This window comes from Trichosurus vulpecula, chromosome 1, assembly GCF_011100635.1.
Source record: "Trichosurus vulpecula isolate mTriVul1 chromosome 1, mTriVul1.pri, whole genome shotgun sequence".
Lineage (NCBI taxonomy): Eukaryota > Metazoa > Chordata > Mammalia > Diprotodontia > Phalangeridae > Trichosurus > Trichosurus vulpecula.
Genome location: NC_050573.1, coordinates 500,301,496 through 500,324,128, shown reverse-complemented (window position 1 = coordinate 500,324,128; position 22,633 = coordinate 500,301,496). Strand labels below are relative to the sequence as shown.

The following is a 22,633-nucleotide window of genomic DNA, read 5'->3' as shown; positions in this document are numbered from 1 at the left end:
ACTAAGGCTCTGAGATAAAATACTTTGCCTATGGTCACAAATACATCAGAGGTAGGGTTCGAACACAGGGCTTTCTGACTCCTAAGCCCAGTCCATAGAAATACGGAATATCTGGGCCAGAGGGAACCAAAGATCACCTAATCTGGGGGTTCTGGCCCCAGGGGTCTTTTTTAAAAAAACTGTACTCCAATATAATCAGTTTCCTTTGTAATCCTATATTAAAATACATTTTATGCATTCGAAAACATCATTCAGAGCAGTATATAGATTTCATTGTTTGTATTTGGTTGTTTCAGTTGTGACTGACTCTTCGTGATCCCATTTGGAGTTTTCTCAGCAGAGATACTGGAGTGGTTTGCCATTTCCTTCTTCAGCTCATTTGACAGGTGAGGAAACTGAGGCAAAGAGGGTGAAGTGACTTGTCCAGGGTCACACAGCCAGGAAGTGTCCGAGGCCAGATTTGAACTCGGGTCTTCCTGACTCGAGGCCCGGCACTCTATCCACTGCACCAGCAGACTGCTAATGGGGTTAACCCGATCTAGTCCGACTCCTTCCTTTTTACAGATGAGGAGACAGAGGCAGGGGTCAATGATTAAACGGCCTCCCTGAGCTGGAGTCACAAGGAGCATGGTGGCTGTGAGAGCAGACAGCCAGGCGGCATAGCTGGAGAGATGGACCGGGGGACAGGAAGTCATCTCACAGGGAAAGGGCAATGTGAGCCGGTGGTTTCTGCCCTCTGGGGGGCTTCCAAAGGCTACCTTTGGTAAAGATGGGGGGCAGCTCTTCATTCCCAGCTGAGATGGAAAGACCCACAAGAAGACAGAGGGGAAAGCGGGAGGCACAGATGTCACCTGTCATTGCTGGGCTGGGTCCCAAGGGCTGGGTGTTCATAGCCGTGGCCAGCTCATTAGCACTGGTCAGGGAGCACTGGTTTCTATGGGGTTAGTGCGACCCGCAGCTGGGATTGGGAGTGGCAGACGAGGAGTTAGGACATACAGCGCAGTGGATAGGGTACCAGGATTGGAATCAGGAAGACCTGAGTTCAAATCCAGCCTCAGACACTTATAGCTGTGTGACCCTGGGAAAGTCACTTAACCTCGGTTTGCCTCAGTTTCCTCATTCGTAAAGCAGGCATCATCATAGCATCTACTTTCCAGGTTTGTTGTATCAGACGAGATAATAATTGTAAAGTACTTTATATATAGTAAGTGTAAAGCGCTTAGCATGGTACAAAGCACACCCTTAGTACTATATAAAATTAGCTATTATTGTTAATAGTAGTGATAGAATTAATATATTCTATGTGCTAGGAGAAAACATCAAATGAGTCTGGGTGGACTTATCCAGGACTTTAGACAACTGAATTTATGCCTTTCTTTCCTTCCCTGAAACTCTAACCCAACCCTAGGTCTCCTATTGGCTCCTGGGGGTTGAAGCAGCTATGAGGATCCCCTAAAGCTTCCCCTCTACAGAAGCATCCCCTGAACCTCCCAGCTGGCTTCCACCTCTATCCTTCCTTCCGTGTCTCACCCTTCAGCTGCTTGCCTTTCATACCATCAATCTGGAGCTGGGGTGGAGAACCTGTGGCCTTCTAGGTCCTCAGGGGCAGCCTTTTGACTGACTCCAAGTTTTACAAAACAAATCCTTTTATTAAGGGGATTTGTTCTGTGAAGTCTGGATTCAAAGGGACACACTTGAGGACCTAGAGGGCCACATGTGGCCTCGAGGCTGCAGGTGCCCCACCCCTGAAGTGAGACGAAGAAAACAGCCCCACTGGGGACAGGGAGAAGTCTTCAGGCCCCAAAGATCCCTCCAAGTTTGACTACCTGCCCCTGCCCTCCCTCAACTTTTCCACCCCAGGATCACAACCTACCCAGACTCACAGGTGCGCCAAAGGATTTTGTTGATGGCTTTGCAGGGAAAGGGACCTGAAAGAAAGATTTTGGACTTGTCAACAGCAATGTTAGCACCGTGCCTGCAGCTCTGCTCACTTCTCGGCAAATGTTATGAAAATGGAAGCCTAAATCAAGCGCTATGCCCTTTCCCCCAACAGATACAGACCCTCGTCCCCCCGCCTGTCCACACTGACCTCCCCCTCCCCAGCTTGCACTGTGTGATTGAGTACATGGATCCCCTAGTGTTTCTTGTTATTTTTTGTACTTGTTTCTCTCTCCTTAACAAACCCACAAGCATCCCAAGGGCAGACACCACATCTTACAACTCTTGTATCCCTCACAGGGTGCAACACGATGAACCTCCTCACTTCCTTGCTCTCTCCCTTCCAATCCAACCTCCACACCAATGCCAAAGTCAACTAGCTGACGAATCCTGACCACATCACTCCACTGCCCGCTCAAGAATCTTACACAACCCAGTCCTTGGCCCAACACTCAAGGCTTGCCCTGCACGGGGCCCAACTGTTCTTGTTTTTCCATCCTGTCTGACTGTTTGTGACCCCGTACAGGACTTCCTGGCAAAGATACTGGAGTGGTTTGCCATGTCCTTCTCTAGGGGATTAGGTAAACAGAGGTTAAGTGACTTGCCCAGGGTCACAGGGCCAGTGAGTGTCTGAGGCCACTTTTGAACTCAGGTCTTGTTGGCTCCAGGTCCAGTGTTTTATTCACTAAGCCACTGAGCTGCCTCCAAACCTACCAATAATTCCTCTACGTGTATTCAGGGATCCAGCTAGAATGGACTGGTCCTTGCTTGTCCCTATCAGATCAAATTCTTTGTTTAGCCTGTAACCTTTTCCCTAAGTCTTAACATATCAAAATTCTGCCCAGCTCAGGACTCAACTGTACCCCGTCTTCCAGCGACTCCCCTTTCATTGGAAGTGACCCTCCTTGTACCACTCATGTGGCACCCATCTTGTATGATTGTCACCTTCATCCATGCTTTAGCTCTCCTTCTATGCTTTCCTTACAGGTAAGGCCTAGGGCAGGGGTGGGGAGCTCTCCTGGGCTGGGGACTCATAAGAGGTAGGTGTCCAGGCTTCATAGCTGATGGGCTTATTCATTCAATGGACAGTCAACTCCAGCTGTATCTAGGCCCAAAGGCTGGTAGGAGTCTAGCGAAGACCAGTAAAGCTACTGACCCTCAAATGGAGAACTTCGGAAACTAAGAGGCACTGAAGGCTATACTAAAGGGGAAAGGTAGGACCGTTCTAGGCCACAGGGCCCAGGAAGGAGAGCTCACATTTAGACCACACTTTTCAAGCAAGCATCTGTGAGGCAGCTGGGGGATGCGAGCGGATAGAGTGCCAGGTCTGGAGTTAGGAAGACCTGAGTTCGAATCTGGCCTCAAATACATAGCAGCTGTGTGACCCTGGGTGAGTCACTTAACCTCTGTTTGCCTTGGTTTCTTCAATCGGATAATGGGGATGAGAAGAGCCCTGAGTTCCCAAGGTTGTTACGGTGAGGAACAGATGAGGTAACATTTGTAAAACGTGCTTAATATAGTGGCTGGCAGACAGTAGGCCCTTAATAAATGCTTATTCCCTTTCCTCCTTCCTTACACCTGAGCATTGCATTTGATGTTCATCCAACCCTGGGCACAGGTATCATGGGTTATATAATTCCTACTTTGCAGATGAGAAAACTTCTCTGTGAGACCTAAGCTCTGAGAGACGTGATCTAGAACTAAAACCTCCTCCTTTACAGGAAGCTTTTCCATTTCCCATTTATCCTGTACACAGTGTTTGTTTGTTGTTTGTCTCCTCCACTGGACTGACTGTAAGGTCTCTGAGAGCAGGGACTGTCTTTTGCCTCTTTTTGTGTCCCCAGCACTAAGCGCAGTGCCGGCACACAGTAAGCACCTGATGAATGTTTGCTGATTGACTGGTTTCACAGCTCGTGTTAAAGGTAGGATTCGAATCCAGATCTCTTCAGCATTCTTTCTATTAGGTCAAACTGCCCCTCTAATGTCCTGGGATCCTCCACCCACAAAGACAGAAGAATCACAGAACTACACACAAGAAAACAACGCTGAATGTGGATCGGATGGAATTTGTGTCAAGATAGTGTTCAACTATGATGTGAGGACCAATGTGGGAAGCACGACTCTTGCCTCTCAGGAGAGAGGTGGTGGATCACAGGTACAGAATGAGGCATGCCTCTTTAGGCACAGCCAACGTGTTGATTTGTTTTGCTTGGATGCATTTAATTGTCAGAACTGAGAGTTTCATGCTGGAAAGTGGAGGGTGAGAGGTGGGAGGGAGGGAGAGAGGGAGGGAGAAGAGTCACAGGGGAGTGAACATGATTTAAAAAAAAGGAAAATTACCACCAAAGATGTCAGAAGTAACACACGCACGCCCATCATTTAACAGAAAGGCAGGACTAGGACTCTCAGGTTTGCTGAGGCTCTCTCCACAGCATCACCTGTGATCAAAGTCCCTGCACTCAGGCAGCTGACTACCCTATCACATCTGACGGGTGATCATCTATGTTAGTCTGGAACAAGTCCATAACAAGTCTGCGCAGCCTGACTGCGGAGCCGGGGACCTGGCTGACCCGAGGCGGGGAGAGATGATGAGAGAGAGGCTATGGATAGGCCTCATTCTGGCTTCTCCAGGGGGTGACCAAGGGATACATTAGGGTGTGTGTGTGTGTGTGTGTGTGTGTGTGTGTGTGTATGCATATGTGCACACACTCCTGTCATTCAGTCTCCTCACCATAGGGGATGGTGGAGGTGGTGGGCTGGAGGGTCCAGGCGCTGTCATCACTCATGGACCAGATCATGTAGCTGCCATCACTGTGGGAGCTCACGAGGATGCTGCCGCTGCGCTCCCAGGCAAGGCTCTCCAGCTGCTGCAGGGGTGCAGAGAGAAGAGCTGGTCAATCCAGGGCAGGAGGAAGACGGCGCTCGAGTGTTTTCATAGGCAGGAGGGAGAGAATCTATCTGGGCCAAAGGGACAGGAGGGGTCCTTTGCACAACCTCCCAGGCGGGTCTCTTCTTAGAACCACAGAGTCACAGATTTTGTATTATTTTGGGCTTTTTTGGAGGGAAGAAGGCAAGGCAATTGGGGTTAAGTGACTTGCCCAAGGTCACACAGCTAGTGTGTCAAGAGTCTGAGGCAGAATTTGAACTCAGGTCCTCCTGACTCCAGGGCCAGTACTCTACTCACTGTGCCACCTAGCTGCCCCCGAGAGTCACAGATTTTGGAGCTGGAGGATACCTCAAGACAACCCCTTGCTGTTAGGAAGTTAAGTTGCCCATTTTACAGGTGAGATGACCATTGACCAGAACAGTTGAGTGATACACCCACGGTCATTTAGCTGGTAAATAGTAGGCATCTGGGTCATTCTCTGCTTGAAAATCACACAGCGTATTCGGAGACCACCCTCAGGGTAACCAGAGGGCTTAGGAACACAGCCAGCCCCTGACTGTCCCATCGATACTGTAAGTACTGAGAAGTATCCGCCGCACACCTGATTTCCCAAGAAGAGGTGGTCAATATGCCTGGTGCTCTGGTCCCAGATGACGACTAGGCCCCGGCTATAGCCAATGAGGATCTTGGAGGGGTCCTGAGGATGCTCCTGTAGGGATTCCACCGGCCCAAGAGCCTTCCCACACCTGTAATCATCAGGCACGCTGCAAAGAGAAACATAACGTAGTTAGACATAATAGAGAACTTCCTGCATGGAAGATAATGGGATGGACCCCAAGGCGAAGTTTCTCCTTCCTTAATGTTGTGGTTCTAGAGCCGTTTGGTCATGATCCCTTCTGAGGTTCTCTTGCCAGGGGAACTAGAGTGGTTTGCCATTTCCTGATCCAGTCCACAGATGAGGAAACTGAGGCAAATAGGGTTAAGTGACTTGCCCAGGGTTGCCCAAGGCAGTAAGTATCTGAGGCTGGATTTGAACTCATGAAGATGAATCTTTCTGATTCTCAACCCAGTGTTCTATCCGCTGCACCACCTAGCTGCCCTTACTGTCCTTGAGAAGCTCTGACATGGGTTGGGGCAATATTATCAGCGGAAGTGCTGACTTAGATGACCCCTGGACATACCCCAGGCTCCTGAGAAGAATATGTGGAGTGAGGATGGGATCCATTCTAAATCTCTGGCTCAGACCCAAATTGATACTTATCAGGATTAAAAAACACTTTATACTTTTCAAAACACATTCCTAGCCACCATGTTCTAGAATCTACAGCGAGAAGGAAACCTGAAGAAAACCTAGTCCAATCCCCTTATTTCATAGATGAAGAAAACTTCCCAGGGTCATACAGTGGTTTTAACGGCAGAGTTGGAGTTCAACCCCAACTCCTCCGACTACACCATGCTGCTTCACTGGATATTCAAAACACCCCTAACAAGGAGTGCAAAGGAAGGCTTATGACATCCACTTTAGGGATGAGGACATGGACCCCAGAGGCTAAAATGAGCCCCGAGTCACACAGCTAATTAGCGGCAGCCAGGATGAGGATCCAATCTTGGGACTAAGCCCTTTCACTACGGCCTTACCCTAGGTAGGAATGGACGCTCCTACCAGCAGAAGGCAAGCTTCTTCACTTCCAGGGCTAGAAAGGACTAGAGACCCGAAGGCCCCTTGCCCACTCAAGCTCAGCAGCTCCCCAAATGGGGCATCTAACTGCAACAGCAAAATTGTCCTCCCATGTGAACAGAAGGGGGCTGTGGTCAGCAGGGCATCCGTGGGCCCCTGGTGAGGTCCGAAGATGATGGCCCCTCTGGGCCACTAGCCACTAGAGACTTCAAGTCTCGACTGTAACATATTCACCTTGGCTTAAAAGAAATGCCTCCATAGAAGCAATGATAGAGAATCAGCCTTCGAGGCATGAAGAAATGGGTTCAAATCCTGCTTCTTGACACATATGGGTTATGTGACTCTTGGCAAATGATCTGATCTCTTACTACCACATACAGCTCTATATAGTTGCAGACCAGGTCAGATCTATAGTGGCTGAGGAACTTTTCTCACCTGGAATTCTCTATATCAATGAATGAAACTGCAGGACAATGATAGTAAGAAATCAAAATGAATGAATGAATGAATGAATAAATAAATAAATAAATAAATAAATAAATATGCCCATACCAAAGACAGTGGAATTTTCTGGCATTCAAAATACATGTACCATATTAAAACTTTGATAAAGGGATTTGTGAATTAGTCCCATCATTCTGGAAAACAGAATTGGAAAAAAAGCGACTAAAATGTCGTCCTCCTCTGGTGTAGAAGTCCAATGCTAGGCACACATCCCAAGGAGGCTGATGAAATAAACCAAAATGTTTATAGCGATGCCTTTTGCAGTAGCAAAGAACCGCGAACAACTGAAAAGGGGGACTACCCACTGACAGGGAACCGGCCAAATAAGTCTGGGATGACTGGATGCAATGAAATGTTACAGAAAAGTGTGGGAAGACTTACACGGACAGATACGAAGTGAAGCAAGCAGAACCAGGAAAACTATAGGTAATGACTGACACTGAGTACTGTGAAATTAGAATGATCAAGCTTCACCTCAAAGAAGAGGTATGAGGAGGCAGCTCCCTCCCTTCTTTGCGGAGGTAGAGGAGACTAAGGGTGTGGAACATTCTAAATAACAGCAAACTGGTCTTGATGTGTTGGTTAGTTTCTCTGAACTGTTTTTTCTCCTCCTCTTTTTTATTCTTTGTTCCAAAAAATAGCTCTCCGGGAAGAGATGGAGGAGGATACACCAGGAAATGTAGGTGATACAAAAATAAATACCAAAAATTTATTTAAAAAAAAAATACATGCGCTTACAAACACAAAAGATGCGTGATTCTGTCAGCATAGGGAACTTCCCTCATTGATTCATATGGCAACCCATCTGGGACTGAAAAGATAAGTTCCAAGGAGATGTCCAAAGCACACAGAAGTTAATTGACTGTAGTGTCAGAAGCAGAATTGCACCCCAGTTTTCTGGACCCCAAGTTCACAGTGTTTCTATTAATGTATAAAGCTACATGAAAAAGTGTCCCTTATTGCGTTCCTTCCATTCCTTTGTTGAACCCTAGGTGGCACAACATTATTCATGAAGTCTGATATCTATTCTTTAGTTTCTGTCCTGTATGTATAACTGCCTATTTAATAAAAACCACAATCCATCCTGAAGATGTCCCATTCAGAGCTACAGCAGCTCTAAGGAGTCAACTGGGTGAGCCTTCAGCAACAGCAACTTAATCTACCAAGTTTCTTATGCCATCCCGCCCTTCCTCCAGTCACCTGCAGATTAAACATGTTTTCAAACCACTAAATTAAAATATTCTTTTTTTCCTCTCAGCTCAAGGGATAGAGGGGTATGGGGGAGACATCAACATAAATGACAGGGTCTTCCTCCCCTCGACCCCTCCATTCAATCCAAGAAGCTCCTCACCTCTGCAGGACCTCATCCTGGTACAGGGTCTGGTCATCTAGCAAGGCAAGGCTGGTGGGATTCAGGAAGTAGATGCCACCTCCTTCCGTGCCCAAGCAGGCCATGTTGCAGGCTGACTTCAGCAAGATCACTGTCACCCGGGTGATGCTGGGAGGGGAGCTGTCCAGAGAATTGAAGGAAAAAGGCAGGTGAGCAGCTATGCCACTGTTAGAGGCAGCATTTAAAGGAGGCTAGGAGAGGATCACCAGTCCACAGAGGTCAGAAAGGCCCACAAGCATTCAAGCTCAGCCAGAAGCCCCAAATCCAACCCAGAAACTCCTATTCCGCCATAGGGCAAAGAATTGCCAGCTGGGGCTTTGCCCTTTGTTGGATTATTAAATTCTACCAGGAAAAGGTTCAGAGGGGATTCAGACCTCATGATTATTATTATTTTTATTATTATCTAACTATCAGGCAGTACTCTCTGACTTGAAAGGGCTGGCTAGTTGCTAATTACTGTGTTGGAACCTGCAAGGGGAAGAGGAATTATGGGGAGGAGAGAGCAGCTCTGAGGTACATAATTATCACCTGAAATTACTCATTGCAATTAGTCATTAAGAATCTGTGTATAGTTTCATAAAAATAGTCTCTGAGGGAACAGGCTCCCCAGTCCCTCCTCCTTTGGCCTGATCAAAGGAAGAAGTTGGCACATTGAAAAGGCTGGGTTTCGAGCTGGGTTCAAACTCTGGTGTTGCCTGTAAGATAAGCATTACCCTGAGCGAGTCACTTATAACCTCTCTGGGTCTTCATGAGGGGATTGGGTTAGATGGCCCTCTTCCAGTTCTAAATCTGTGCTCCTGTGACATGGAAGGAGGATGAAGGAAGAGAGAACAGGAAAAGGGAAAGTCTCTTCTGGGTTACGCAGGAGGGGGACTGGCAGAGCTTGAGCATCTATAGATAACGGATGGTTGGGGGAGCCACAGACCAGAGAGGTCCTTGGAGCTGACACTCCCATGCTGTCTTCAGTCAATGACAAAGATCAAAGTATTTTGAGGTAACAACGGCGCACATTAATGGAGGTTATTAAGATTAACAAAGCATGTTTTTCTTCATAATACCATGATGGGGCGGGGTTACCGTGCAGGGAGTGGGGGAGAATAGGCAGTATTATGCCCATTTTGACGAAACTGATGTCACAGAGAAATTAAGTGGCATCTAATTTACAAGGTGAGGGGCAAATGAATTAACCTACATAATGCACTTTGAAAACCTTAAAGCACTATTATTAAGTGACATAGCCGAGGTTACAGAGTTATTCAAGGGTAAATGTGATTTGTGAGTCCAAATCCAGTGTTCTTTCTACTGTGCTATGCTGCCTCTTTCTAGAACTCCTTTCAGAATGGGAAAAAAAACCCCATTTCCCTCCATAACTGACTCTTTCTGCCTCGTTTTCTCAGGCTCATCCATTTCACAGAGGCGAGCCAGGGAGCTTGGAGACAAAGAGAGAGTCCCTGGAGACGGAAGCAAAGGGAGGAGGGCCAACAAACCAGTGACCGTCTGCCCAGTGAGACTCAACCACTCGGACGGGCCACAGCCATCAGGATTTCTCCTCTAATGCCTACGAGTCTCTTTTCGGATTCCCACACTGAAGAGGAGTTTCTCCTTGGCCTCAGCTAATCCTAGAGACCTCTCTTGGAACCATATTGAAAATCTCATTTTCACACCATGGATTTTTACAGATTGGAGGGCCAAAGAGAAGAAATTCCCAAATGATGGAGGTAGTGAGATCTCTCTCTCTCTCTCTTACACACACACACACACACACACACACACACACACACACACACACACACGTTCCTACTATTACTTTCTACAGGAATCTCTTCCCCATCTCCTTCCCCAGGTTCTGGAAGGCTACTTTGACCCTTAGGTGAAGTGTGCCCTGCCACCCACGGTACAGATGTGAGGTTCTTGCCATCATTTCAGGTTTTGGTAGCATCCACCCAGCTAGAACCTGATAGCCTATGGCTATTTCATTCCAGTATTTTACATGCCTGCAGGCCAAAGAGAGGGGACTCCTGGAGGCCACAGCCCCTTGAACTCTCTGTGTGTTAGTATACATACATGAAGGATCTGTGCTTTCGTCAGAATGGCGAAGGCACCATTCTGCCAAGGCAACCACCTTAGTAGGTAAAGCCTTGGGACTTGTCTGAAGAAAAGAGAGATTAAATGATTTGCCTAAAGTCACAAGGTAAGTGAGGATCTGAATCCAGGTCTTCCAGACTCCAAACCCAGCACTCTACCCATTATGCCACACTCCCCCTAGAGGGAACCATATAAGGTGGGTATTTAATAATAAACACTTGCTGTTTGATGGATGGCCATGGGCATTCCCATTCAACTAGTGTCATTTTTTCCCCAGGGTGTACACTGGGGTATAGGACCCAAACAGCGTTTCAGGTGAGGGCTCTCTCATCCATTGGTCAATATTTCTTAAATGGAATGCAGAAGCTGGTAGGGACAGAGGGCCAAAATCTACACATCTTCCATGGCCCTAATGAGTACCTTTGCTCCTTAGGTGAGCCTAAAGCCCTAGCAGGATGGAGCGGGGCATTCAATGCCTCTGCTATCCTGCTGTCCCCTTCTATTATTAGGAGCGGGAGAAGATGCTTTCCCTCAGAATAAGAAGAGTCAGAAACTGGTCATCAAGAGTGATACCGACCCCCTGTGCCATCATTTAGGTGGCCCAGACAGCTTAGTGGGAGTGGGAGGATGGGGGGAGGGAAGAATAGAAGCCCTTTCCTAGGAAAGGCACCCGTGTCTACCTAATAGATGATCTTTATCTTCAGTCTTTTAAGGGGGCAGGGTTGGGAAGGAAATATTCAAGAAGAAAAGTCCTTTGAAAGGAGGAACTTTTTCATCGACAAATATCGTCCTTCATGGAAAGAACCCACACAAATTCCTTTGACACTGAGGAAGGAGGTGTGTCAAAGAGTGTGTCCTCACAGGAAGGCTGATGAAAGGAATTTGCATTTCTTGCTTTGGGATGAAAGCAAGATGGGAAGTTTCTGGAATGGACCTAGCAGGAACTGGAATCTAGACTATTTCCTGGACTGCCACCACCACCCCTCCCAGAGAAGGGGCTGCCAGGATCTGTCTCTGGGAAGAGCTCTTTGACAGATGCCAGGGTCCTGATAAGGAAGTGAAGAGTGGAAGGTGGGTCTACAAACCACATATCCATCACTCAAACCTTCAATAGATCCCTTCTCCCCAACCCAGCTAATCTAAACTTCATGTCCTAGCTTTCAAGGTCCTTTACATTCTGGCCTCATCCTATAGGTTTATATCCAGGGGTATGCTGGAGTCAGATCAAACTTGCTCTCATGTGAGGACTGTACCTTGGAAATGAGCAAATGCTACAAATGAGGGCTTGTTTTATTGACTGCCTAGACTTAAGAAAGTATTAATAATACAGATTAAACTTAAAAGTGTGTTGTGCATATTTTTTTTTTCTTGGAAGGCTAGCTGTCAAATATTTACCAGCACAACCTTGTCTATATCTATTTGTTAACCTTATATTTGTGCTATATATCTCTGTATGTATATACACACATATAGACTTATTAATTTATTTTATATATGCTTGTTGTCTCCTCCATTAGAATGTAAGCTTAGTAAGGACTGCTTCATTTTTGTATCCCTAGCAGCTAGCATCCCTTTAAAAATGCTTGTTGATTGAGTGCTTGAGTACAGACTATTTCCCATTGTCTTTTCACACACACACACACACACACACTCCACTCAGTCTAGGAAGTGTCTTCACTGGGCACACACACACCATATTCATTCCTATCACTTTGCCTTCACTCACATGGTCCCTTCTCCTCCCAAACTGAATGCCCATCTTATCCTCCCCACCTCCAGCCATCCATCAAAGTCCTAGCATACGTCCCACCCTCTCTGGGAAGCCTTTCCTGACTATCTTGGCCTTCACTGATCTCCTAGAGCATTTCTTTTCTAACATCTAACATTTAACATAACTTTGGCATTTGCTCCTCCGGTCTTATACTGCTGGCTTTTGTTTTAGGCATTTGTCCCGTATCCTCTACTAGACTCTGTGCTCCCTGAGGGCAGGAGTTGTGTCTTGTCCACTTCTATATTCCCTGCACAGAGCCCCAGCCAATGTTTCTCAATAACATTATTTTTTTTAAGAAATGTCAAAGGCATCCTACTGCAACACTGTCCAACCTGTCAGTCACTTATCACATTGTTCCTATGGGGCTTCACATGACATGATATTTCCTCAGAATCCATTAATGAATTGGGGGGGAGACAGGGGCTAAAGCCCTAAAGACAACAGATGGATATCTGCTGAATGACTAGAGGCCGGGGGGGGGGGGGGCCAATAGATGCTTTGCAGCGACTGTTCCATGCAGCTGGCTTAGGGGACTTCATCCCCCCTAAGAGATGAGAGGCAGGAAGTGAGAATGTATTCAGAAAGGCTTTGGGCTCACTGACAAATGCCAGAGCCAGGCACGGTTGCTGAGAGAAGCTGAGATATACCAGACCTTTGAAACTAAGGGTAAGGAGGATACTTGAAACTCTCTCCATTCACAGCTCATCCCCTGATGGCCTCTGTTGGTATTGGAACCCTGGGCTGGGCAGACCATGGGTCTCACCAGTTTTAGAAGGCCTTGTATTCCTAGAAATGGTTCTGGGGAGAGAATGACCCGGTGGCAGGCTTGGGTGGTGGTGGTGGTGGTTGGGCACAAACTTAATGGAGCTAATAGACTGCCTTGTATTGCAATATGAAGACAGACAGACAGACATACAAGGCCAAACACTCAAAAAGAGGCTACTCCCCCAACCCTTGATCTTCACCCTCACAGTCATATCTCTATGCAGTTCTAAGGCTCAAATCCAGGTAATTGGTACAGATAAAAAGCCTCAGCCCCAGATCCAATCCAACTTCCTTGAGCTTGCCTGAATATTATTCGTTCCCATCACCAGAGGAAAGAAGGACAGCAAGTAGCTGATGGTCCTTTTAGGATGCCCTAAAGCAAAGCTGCTTCCAGGCCCTGTAACACTTGTATCCAGGCCCCAGACCATCTCTCTGCCTCTTCCTCCTGTTTCTGTGCTCTATGACATACCACCTATGGTCCCTTCCCCTCCCTCACATTTCTGTGCTCTATGACGTACCACCTGGGGTCCCTTCCCCTCCCTCCCGTTTCTGTGCTCTATGACATACTCTTCCCTTTCTTCATCCCTGGGCCTCCAGTGGCCAGAGCGGGGAAGCAGGGGGCAGGGGGCTAGAACAAATCCTCTGCTGATATCCTGACAGAAAAGGATGATCCCTATTATTAGCCAGGGTGTTGCTATCATCAATCAGAAACAGTCTCATTTTCTATTCAGACTTTACTAGGAACTTCATTTTTTTTGTTGTTTCCAATTAACATTTTTTTTCAATTAACAAACATTTATCTTCTTTCCCTCCCACGTGTACCCCTCTCTACTAAAAGAAAAGCAAAACCCTTGTAATAAATATGCATAATCAAAAAAAAATAAAGTCCTACACTGGTCATGTTCATTCTACGTCTTTAGTCCATACTGTTAGGGAGGGCATAGCCTTATGCAGGAACTTTAAAGCAAAGACTGAAGCATCCCAAGCAAGGCACTGGGCTGCCCCAAAACTCCACTATTCTCCTGATCAAATGCAGGTTCCTTAGCAGCTGGGGTCCAGACAAGGGGACTATGGTCCTCTGGTTCCAAATTACTTAGTAGTGTGGAGTCTAACAGTTCATCAGAACTCTCCATCCCAACCTTTTCTACCAGTGCAGGATCAAGCTAAGGCCAAGGCTAGGGCAATCTCCCCTGCCCTAAGCCAGCATCCAGAATGAGCATAGGAATCAAGGATATGCCACTGTGGAAAACTAGAAACTCCAGACTCTGCCCTGCCTAGGACATTTGGGTTGAGCTGTCTCTGCAGGCTGCCCAGCTGGGTGGCTCAGACAGTCCCCCCCACCCTCCACCTGCCAGTCATGACACCCACTGCTCCCTCTCCACCTTGCCCCACTTTACTTTAAAAAAAAAAAAAAGCAAACAGATGTTGGTGGAGGCGAGACAGCGGCTACCCACGAGCAGGCTGCTCATCTTGCACCAGAGAAGCCGTTTCCCAGGCAACCAGGCTGGTGGCAGCACCCATGGGGGTTTAACTTGAGGGAGAAAGGCTGCCCTTGGGCTAAGGCTTCAGGGCAAGGGGGGCAATTGGGAGTCGACTGTGTTGAAGGTGGGCACAGGGCACAGAATTTGAATTTGAACCCAGAGGAAAAGCAAGGGAGTGGCAGATGAATGTCTCTAGTCCCAAAGGACAAAAAAACCCTATCATTTTGACCTGAGTCTGAAAGAAATGGAGGTCCTGTTCTGACACTGATGCCCAAACAAACCCCACAGAAGCAGCTCATCTCAGGTGGACCTCAATTTTAAGGGTCAGAGGCTGAAGAGACACACTGGGACAGAGAAACACTGGGGAGAGCATGAGCCGTGGAACAGAGAAAGGGTCCCTTCACCATCAGTCTCCAGGGCTCCCCAAGGGGGCGAGGACCAGTTTTTGACCTAAAACGAGGCACCCAGTTTGTTCCATGGCCCTGAAGCTGGGAGGAGAGGAAGATCTAACTTAAGAGCCCACCAACAGAGCTGGTCCCAAAGGCTACAAAGCCAGAAGGAAAAGGATTTGTTTCTTGTTCCTCTGGGCAAGTCCTGCTTTGGAGATAAGGACAGAGGATTTCAGGAGAAATATCTCCTGAGAAGTTTCAGACCCCCACGCCCTGTTTTGCAGCCTTTAAAAGAAAACACCTCTGAAACCCCACCGGAAAGAGGCATCTGGCTAGCTTTAATTACAATTGGCCTAGTCATCCATGCTCATTCCTTGGTCTGGTCTTAAAGGCTTACCCACCCATCTATAACCTGGCTCCCATTCCCCATCCCAAACAAGTGTGTGTGAGTGAGTGAGAGAGAGTGAGAGTGAGAGTGAGAGAGAGAGAGAGAGAGAGAGAGAGAGGCAGGGAAGGTTGCATTGAGTACTTAGCACTGTCAAACCCTGGGCGGCCCGGCAGGAGAAAGCTGTGGGTCTCCTCCAAGTGGGAGTAGCCATCCTTCTGAAAGATCCCCCAAAGGTGGAGGGTGTTGTCGTCTAGCAAGGTGAGGAGTTGGCCCTAGGGAGACAGAAGGGAGAGCTTTCAGGGGCTTGCCAAACAAAAACCTTAGCTGGGGGACAAGGGTGTTTACCTACAGGAAGCCGTGGCTAAGGGACAGACATTCCCACCAATGAGCCCGTCGGTCTCCTGGGTTCCCAGGCTCAGGGTCCCATCGGAATAGCCAGGAAGAACAAAGGAGAAAGAGAGGTGGGAAAGAAGGCTTACCTGGCCAGGCAAAAAGTGCATCTGTGTGACTGTAGCCGTCTCCTTATGTAAACCCGTGAACTCCACGCCAGGGGCCCCATATCTTCAGAGGGCAAGGTCAAGGACAAAATCATAGCAGGCAAGGAAGGAGACCCTGTACAAATCTACCTGGACCTCTTTACCCCACTCAATGCTAACTTGATACTTGGGTTTTTTACCGACTACTAAGCAGGGGGATGGCCATAGAGTGCTGAGCATTTTGGGGGTATCTATGGAAACCCATTTTACAAATAGGAAAAAACCAGAGAAAATGAACGCAATCTCCTTTCTTGGGCCCCAGGTTGGTGTCCCTTCTTTCCACATTTGCAACCACAAAGAGCCAAATGTTTCCCAGTTTTGACAACATCTTCCATCTATAGGAATACTGCTCAGGCTTTGAGGCCCAGCTGGCGTCACCTCCAGGAACAGGAAGCCTTCCCCAGCTACTCTGGCTCACATCCATCTTTCCTTCTTATAATTTATCCCGTACATATCATTGTTCCTTACACAGGTGTTCTCACATTACTCTTGTGTCCTCTCTCATTTTAAGCTAGTCTTGTCTCCGCAACAAAACCAGTCATTCTGGGGGAGGGGGAGGCAGGAACCACACTTTCTACTTCATTATCTGTACCCTGTCCTCCTAGCATGCCACAAAGGACTGGAAACCCAGAAGGCACACAGTACAGACTCACCAACTAGACTCCCTGAGGGCCAGTGGTTAGGGAACAGGATGCATCTGGGGGCTGGATTTTAAGACCTAATTTGGATCTAGTTGTCCAAAGGACTCCCCGCACCCCACCCCCAACACAGGTTTCAGGGGAAGGGATGATAAGGATTGTTATGCCAAATTTGATAGCACTCAGATCTCCTTGGGAATGTCTAAAGGTTGGGAAGGAAGCCAGAATCCTGGGCTCTCAATTGTTGGCCCAAGGTAATGTACTGGCTAGTGGCAGACAGAGGTCTAGAGCCTTTGTCTCTCGAGTTCCCTATCCAGTTCTCTTTCTATCGCACCACAGTCTAGGACTCACTTCAGTCCTGCACCCCAGCTCCCCATTCCCCACCTTTTCTGGAGCTAGAAAATCCTTGCACTAAGAAGCTGAGTGCCCTCCCTCTCTGGCATCTGCTCCGCGCTGTGCCCTGTTCTCATTTCTATACCCATAGCAAAGAACACAGAGCTCAGAGAGGGAAATTTCCATCAACTGCAAAATGATTATTCTTTAATCAGCTCAACTTCTGACTGGAAATGAGGATCAGGGGAAGAAACTGGTTGGCATTAGTAGAAGCCAGCAAGCTCTTGTGCTGTATGTATTTCAGAGAGGGAGTGGGCACTGGGGAATTAGAACATGGGAGAAATGCTTAACATCAGAGCCAGCATTGGGCACCTAGGCTGGCCTGAAGCCTTGAAGAGACAGCAACTCAGATCAGCTCAGGCTTGGCCTTCATTCCTATAACACAGCTCCCCAAATTCTATGTGTCTTTCGGGGTCCACCTCCAGGCTGACCTCTTCCACTAAGATTCCCCAGACTGCTCCAGAACCTCAGGGGGTTGATCTTTCCCCTCTCTGAATTCCCTTAGGACTTATTATGAATTCTAAGCATTCTAAAGCCAAAGACTATCTGAGCTAAAAGGGACCTCAGAGGTAACTTATCCCCACTTCTTCATTTTACAGACAAAGAAACTGAGGCACACAGAGGGGAATTCAGGGTTGGACAAATGCCAGACACCAGGTAATAATAGAGCCTAGCAATTTCATTGTGATAGAATTTCTGACACAAGTTTAGCAGAAACTAGAGAAGAGTACTTTGTTCTACCTGCTTGTGGGGCATTATCATATTACTATCACCAGAACTTGGAAAGAAAAAGTTCACAGTACCACACTCAACATGGGCAGTAGTGAGGACTGGTTAGAGGCTCCTGGGGCTTTTCAGTTGACACTGTAGAGGGGAAAAGACAAGCTGGTCAGTCTTAATTCTGCTTACTCTATATGGAATCCAGAAAGAGTCCTAGCCAGAGGAACTCAGCTCCCTCTTGAAGCTTTCCCAAAGGAATCTTCAAGATCCTCCTGGAGTCCTTCAGTGACTCCAATTTGCCCCCAGGTCAGGAATCAATGCCCCATGACCACATATTGTCTTTTCCCTCTACAGGGTGTTCCTAAATTCTGGACACATAGGGAAAAATGCATATTTTCAAGAAATGAAATGAAATTTTCAACAACATTTTATTTAATTGGAATATTAACATATGACATCTTCAATATGATTTCCATCATTTGTGATGCAAAGGTTGATGTGCTTTGCAAGATTCATGTGACCTCAATGTAATAACTCCACATTGCTGTCAATTTTTGCACATTCACTCTTATGCATTCAATCAAGCGTGTTGCATCTGTGGTTTTCATTGAGTACACCTTCTCCTTTAGCATACCCCAGAAAATGAAGTCAAGGGGAGTGTGGTCTGTTAATATTCCAAATATTTCAAAATATGCATTTTTGCCCGTGTCCAGACTTTAGGGACACCCTGGACTTTCATGTGGCCCACCCCAACCCAGTTAGAAAATTAACATATCTGTTTACCTCTTAGATCCAAAGTAAACTGATGGAAATCTGGAGTGGGTGAGCTCACAGTCACCTACCGAGCTAGTAGCAGAGGCAACTCAGTAAATGCAGGCAACGCTCTAAGATTATAAATTGCACACAAGTGGCCAGTCTGCATCACTGGAGAGAGTTTCCACACAAGAGTCCTCTAAATGAAATCACGGGTTTGGCCCTCCTCATCTCCCTTCCCACCTCTCCACTTCCCACTCCAGATGAGAAAGAATCCAGGCTCTGAGAAGTTAAATGACTTGCCCTCTGTTGATTATGTCTAAATTTTTCCTGCCTATGGTTTATTTGTATATAGTTGTTTATATATTGTCTCCCATATTAGACTGTGAGTTCATTGAAGGCGGTGACTGTCTTTTGCTTCTTTTTGTATTTCTAGCACTTAGCATGGTGCCTGGCACGTAGTAGGTTCCTAATAAAAATTTACTGACACAGCTTGTAAATATTTGAGATGGAATTCAAAACTAGGGGTTCTGACTTACAAGTTCAGCATTCTATCCACTAAATTTTTACTTTCTTTTACATTTTCCCCAGTTCCTTCTTTATTTATCTTTCCAACTAGAGTGTAAGTTTCTTCTGGGCAGGGACCAAATCCTCTTAGTCTCAGTATCCTCCAGTGTGGTGCAAATAACTGATGCCCAGTGAACATTTGTTGACTGGCAGACTGATGGTGCCCAGGAAGAAGAGGACAAAATAAGCTACCTGGGATACTCTGTCTAGTGGAGATGTCCCAATTGTTAGAAGGGAAAGATGCCCAGAGATCTCCTTACGGATGCCACCTCTGATCTTGGTTTAAATAGCTGTTAATATGTTGTTTCCCTCAATAGATTATGAGCTCCTAAAGGGCAGGGACTGTTTTTGCTTTTCTTTGTGTCCTCTATACTTGGCCCATAGTAGGTGTTTAACAAATGCTTGCTGACTTGAAAAGCTACCCATCCCCTCCCCTACCTTCCCGCTTGCTCCAAACCTCTAACCCAAAATGGCCTTCCCACCAGAACAGTGTTGCCATTTCCCCAAACAAAACTTTACCTTCTTCATCTTGTCTAGTAAAACAAAACTTCTCTCTTCACTTTTGTCAGTATTGAATCCCTATCCAGAATTAACTCCTCTACACTGTTAACCCTTTTACAACCTGTCCGCCTCTCTTGATTTACCCTTGCATCCCTACATATCCATTTATTTTAGGTTTTAAGTTGTGTCTCTTGACCAAAAAGCATCATATCAAGCGGGCAGGGGATGGATGGGGGAGGAGTCTGGACACACAGATTCCTGTTTGGCTTTGGGTAAGTCACTTCAGCAGGAGCTGAAGTGTAGAAGGATGATACTCTGAAGCCTGAGTATCCTCATATGCCAAACGGGGATGAAATCTCAGCCTTGTCTCCCTTTCAGGATTGCTTTAAGACTCAATCCTTCGGCAACGAATGTGAAAGCACCTTGTAAACTGCAGAAAAGTCAGGAAGTGGAATTAATATCATCTCCCATGAAAGGCAATTAATTCTTCAGTGACATAGGATGTTTAGTTTAAACATTAAGCACCTACTCTGTGCAACCTATTTGAAGACACTCCTAACTTAAGAAGTAACATGGGCCGGTGAGTTATAGAATCATAGATCTAGAACCAGAAGGAACCTTGGAGTACTTAGAGTACTAATCCCGTCTAGGGTACTAACCACATTTTACAGATGAGGAAACAGCAGTTGAGTGACTTAAGTATGGTCACCCTGTTAGCAGCAGAGCTGGAATTCCAACTCGGGTTCTGTGACTCTGAGTTGCACTGTCACCAAGAAGGATGAGCTACTTAACATTCCTCTGAGCCCCCAGAGACAGAACTCAGGTCTAGAACTGCCGGGCTGTGCTCCAGAGTCTCTGGTCTTTTTAATGATGACTATGCACATATGCTCATTCATACCAACTATCTATACCAAGTACTAATGGTGCGGCCAATCCTAGGCTAGGGCTGGGAGAGACATAAAGAAAGAAGACAACCCAGGCCCTTCCCATAGGGAGTTCACAGGATCATGGATCTAAAAAGAAAAGCGACTTTGAAGATCATCTAGTACATGTGTCTTATTTTATAAGAGGGAAGCTAAGGTCAAGTGCCCAACTAAGGGAGACAGACAGGCTTCAAAACCCGGGATCCTGAGACTCTATCCAGCTCCCCTTGGAGTATCAAGCCTTATATAAAAAACACAGAGTAATAGAAATGTTCGATTATCCAAACATTTCCCCATTTCTACAGAGGAGAAACTGAGGCCCACAGAGGACAAGTGACTCATCCAAGGTTCCCTAAAGGCAGAATCAGGACTCAAACCCAAGTCTCCTGATTCCCAGGTCACTGTTCTTTCACTTCATGACATTATCTCAAACTCTCCTGAGAACAGGGGCCTCTTTTGCTTCCCCAACAAAACCAGATGTGCAGTAGGTACTCGGGACAGATTTACCTACGGAGCAGTACTACCTGTAAGAACACCTGAGCCTGGATGAAGGGGTGTGGATCTCAGAAAGAGATCCAGCTACAGGGAAAGCAAGCCAGGGATTTGCGCGTCTCCCTATTCCCACTTACACCCACTCACCACCTATCCTTCCTGGGGACCAAAATCCCTGCCAACACCCCACCCATCCTCCTTCAACTCCCAAACTTCTCAGAGTCTTTCCCCCAACTAAGCTCCAATGAGGTAGGGACAAGGAGAAACAAGAAAAAAACATTTAAATTTAGGGCTCCCCACCTGTTTCTCCTCCTCCCACTCTCATGCGCCTAAATTAAAAGGTTCTGCTGTATTTTGGGGAGCATACGCCTGGATCTGGGGATATATTGGTCAACACGGCTTGCTTTCACACTCCGCTCCTCGGCCCCTCCCCAATCCCCAGCTGCCTTCTTTCTGCAGCAGCGCCCGCCCATCCTCCCTCCCCAGCTTGGTCCCCTCTCCCTTTGTTGGCCTCCAAGCGGCTGCATTCCCTTCTCCTCACCACGCCTCCTTTCTCTTTTCTCCCCTTACCACCCCCCCCCCCCATCCCCAGCTTTCTTTCTGCTGGGGCCAGGGGCCTCCCAGCTTGGTATTCTCCACAATCATCCTGGAATCCCTTCCTGAGGGTCACCAGGCAACCGTCCTCTACTGCTTGCCTGTTGCCCCTGGCAACAATCTCTGCTACCTCCCAAGGGCCCAGCAAGGCCTCTCCCCCTCTAACAAACTCCCCCAATTCAGCTCTACAAATTCTGCATTTCTCCCTCAGTTTTACGGTCACCTGGAGAATCAGACTTACTTCAATCCAACATTATCTTGAGAATGGGGAGGTGATTACTCCCACCCAGGGCTGTTGCCCTCCCCTGCTTCCCTGGAGGCAAGACCAGGAAGAGAAAGGTTATTCTAACTGAATTTTCAGGGTACCTCCCTGCCACCCTTGGACTTTTCAACTATGTTTTACCTCTAGTCTAGCCTCAAAAAGAAACCCAAGTATCCATCTCCCCTGAAAGACCCACTCTGGTGTTATCTTCCTCACAACTCCCAAAACGGCCTTGCCCTGCTCCCCAACACCAACCCCCACTTGGGGGGTCCTGAACCCTAACCCCAGGCAAACATCGTCTGCCGCCCACCCTCTGCACTCCATGGAGTTCCCAGTACAATCCACCTGGATCTGTGAAAGGAAAGAAATGATCCGTATAGGGAATGGACCGGAGGAGTGGGGGGTCCGGGGCGGGGGGGGGGGGGGGGTGGAAAGCTGGAATCTTTCGGCTTAAGAAAAATAAATGGTATTAAGTTCCCTCTGCTGAACCTACTTGACTGGAATTTTTCTGTTCTTAAGATCCTGATGGGCCAGAGCCCAGCGGAAGCAGGTGTGAGAAGTCTGAGGCCACTTTGGGGGCTGCATTGTATAAATACTATGAGAACAGAATCAGCTGGGGATGTGAGGGGAGGCAGCGTTGGATTAAGGCCTTTGGAGAGGACATATACAGACACACTTGTCTCTCCTTGTAGCAGTTATTAACCTTTTTTGTCATGGACCCCTTTGGCAGTCTGGTGGACCCCTTCTCAGAATATTATTTTAAAACACATAAAATAAAATACAGAAAATTGCCAAGGAAACAAAAAAAAAGTTAGTGAAAATAAAGATCTATTTTTTTTCCCCAGTCAATTACAGAGCTCCTGAACTTTACCTACAGACCACTGATCAAGAACCCCTGCTCCGAGGGCATCTGACCAGCTTTCAAGATTCCTTTTTAAAGAGATGCATTTCCTTGCTACTTATCCTTCTAGGAAGGGC

General features: G+C 47.1%; 1 protein-coding gene across 4 annotated transcripts in view; it reads right to left on the bottom strand.

Moving 5' to 3' along the window:
- LLGL1 (LLGL scribble cell polarity complex component 1) overlaps positions 1-22,633 on the bottom strand; it is a 99,516-nt gene that overhangs the window by 35,487 nt on the left and 41,396 nt on the right. The window contains exons 3-8 of one of the 4 annotated variants that reach the window (XM_036739814.1): positions 15,756-15,837; positions 15,418-15,548; positions 8,359-8,517; positions 5,427-5,589; positions 4,670-4,805; positions 1,874-1,928 (exon numbers count right to left, since the gene is read on the bottom strand). In XM_036739814.1, the coding sequence (XP_036595709.1) occupies positions 1,874-1,928; positions 4,670-4,805; positions 5,427-5,589; positions 8,359-8,517; positions 15,418-15,548; positions 15,756-15,837 (726 nt within the window). Of the gene's footprint in view, positions 1-1,873; positions 1,929-4,669; positions 4,806-5,426; positions 5,590-8,358; positions 8,518-15,417; positions 15,549-15,755; positions 17,950-22,633 lie in introns of those variants that run through there. The other 3 variants (XM_036739819.1, XM_036739828.1, XM_036739824.1) reach the window with 3 other exon arrangements.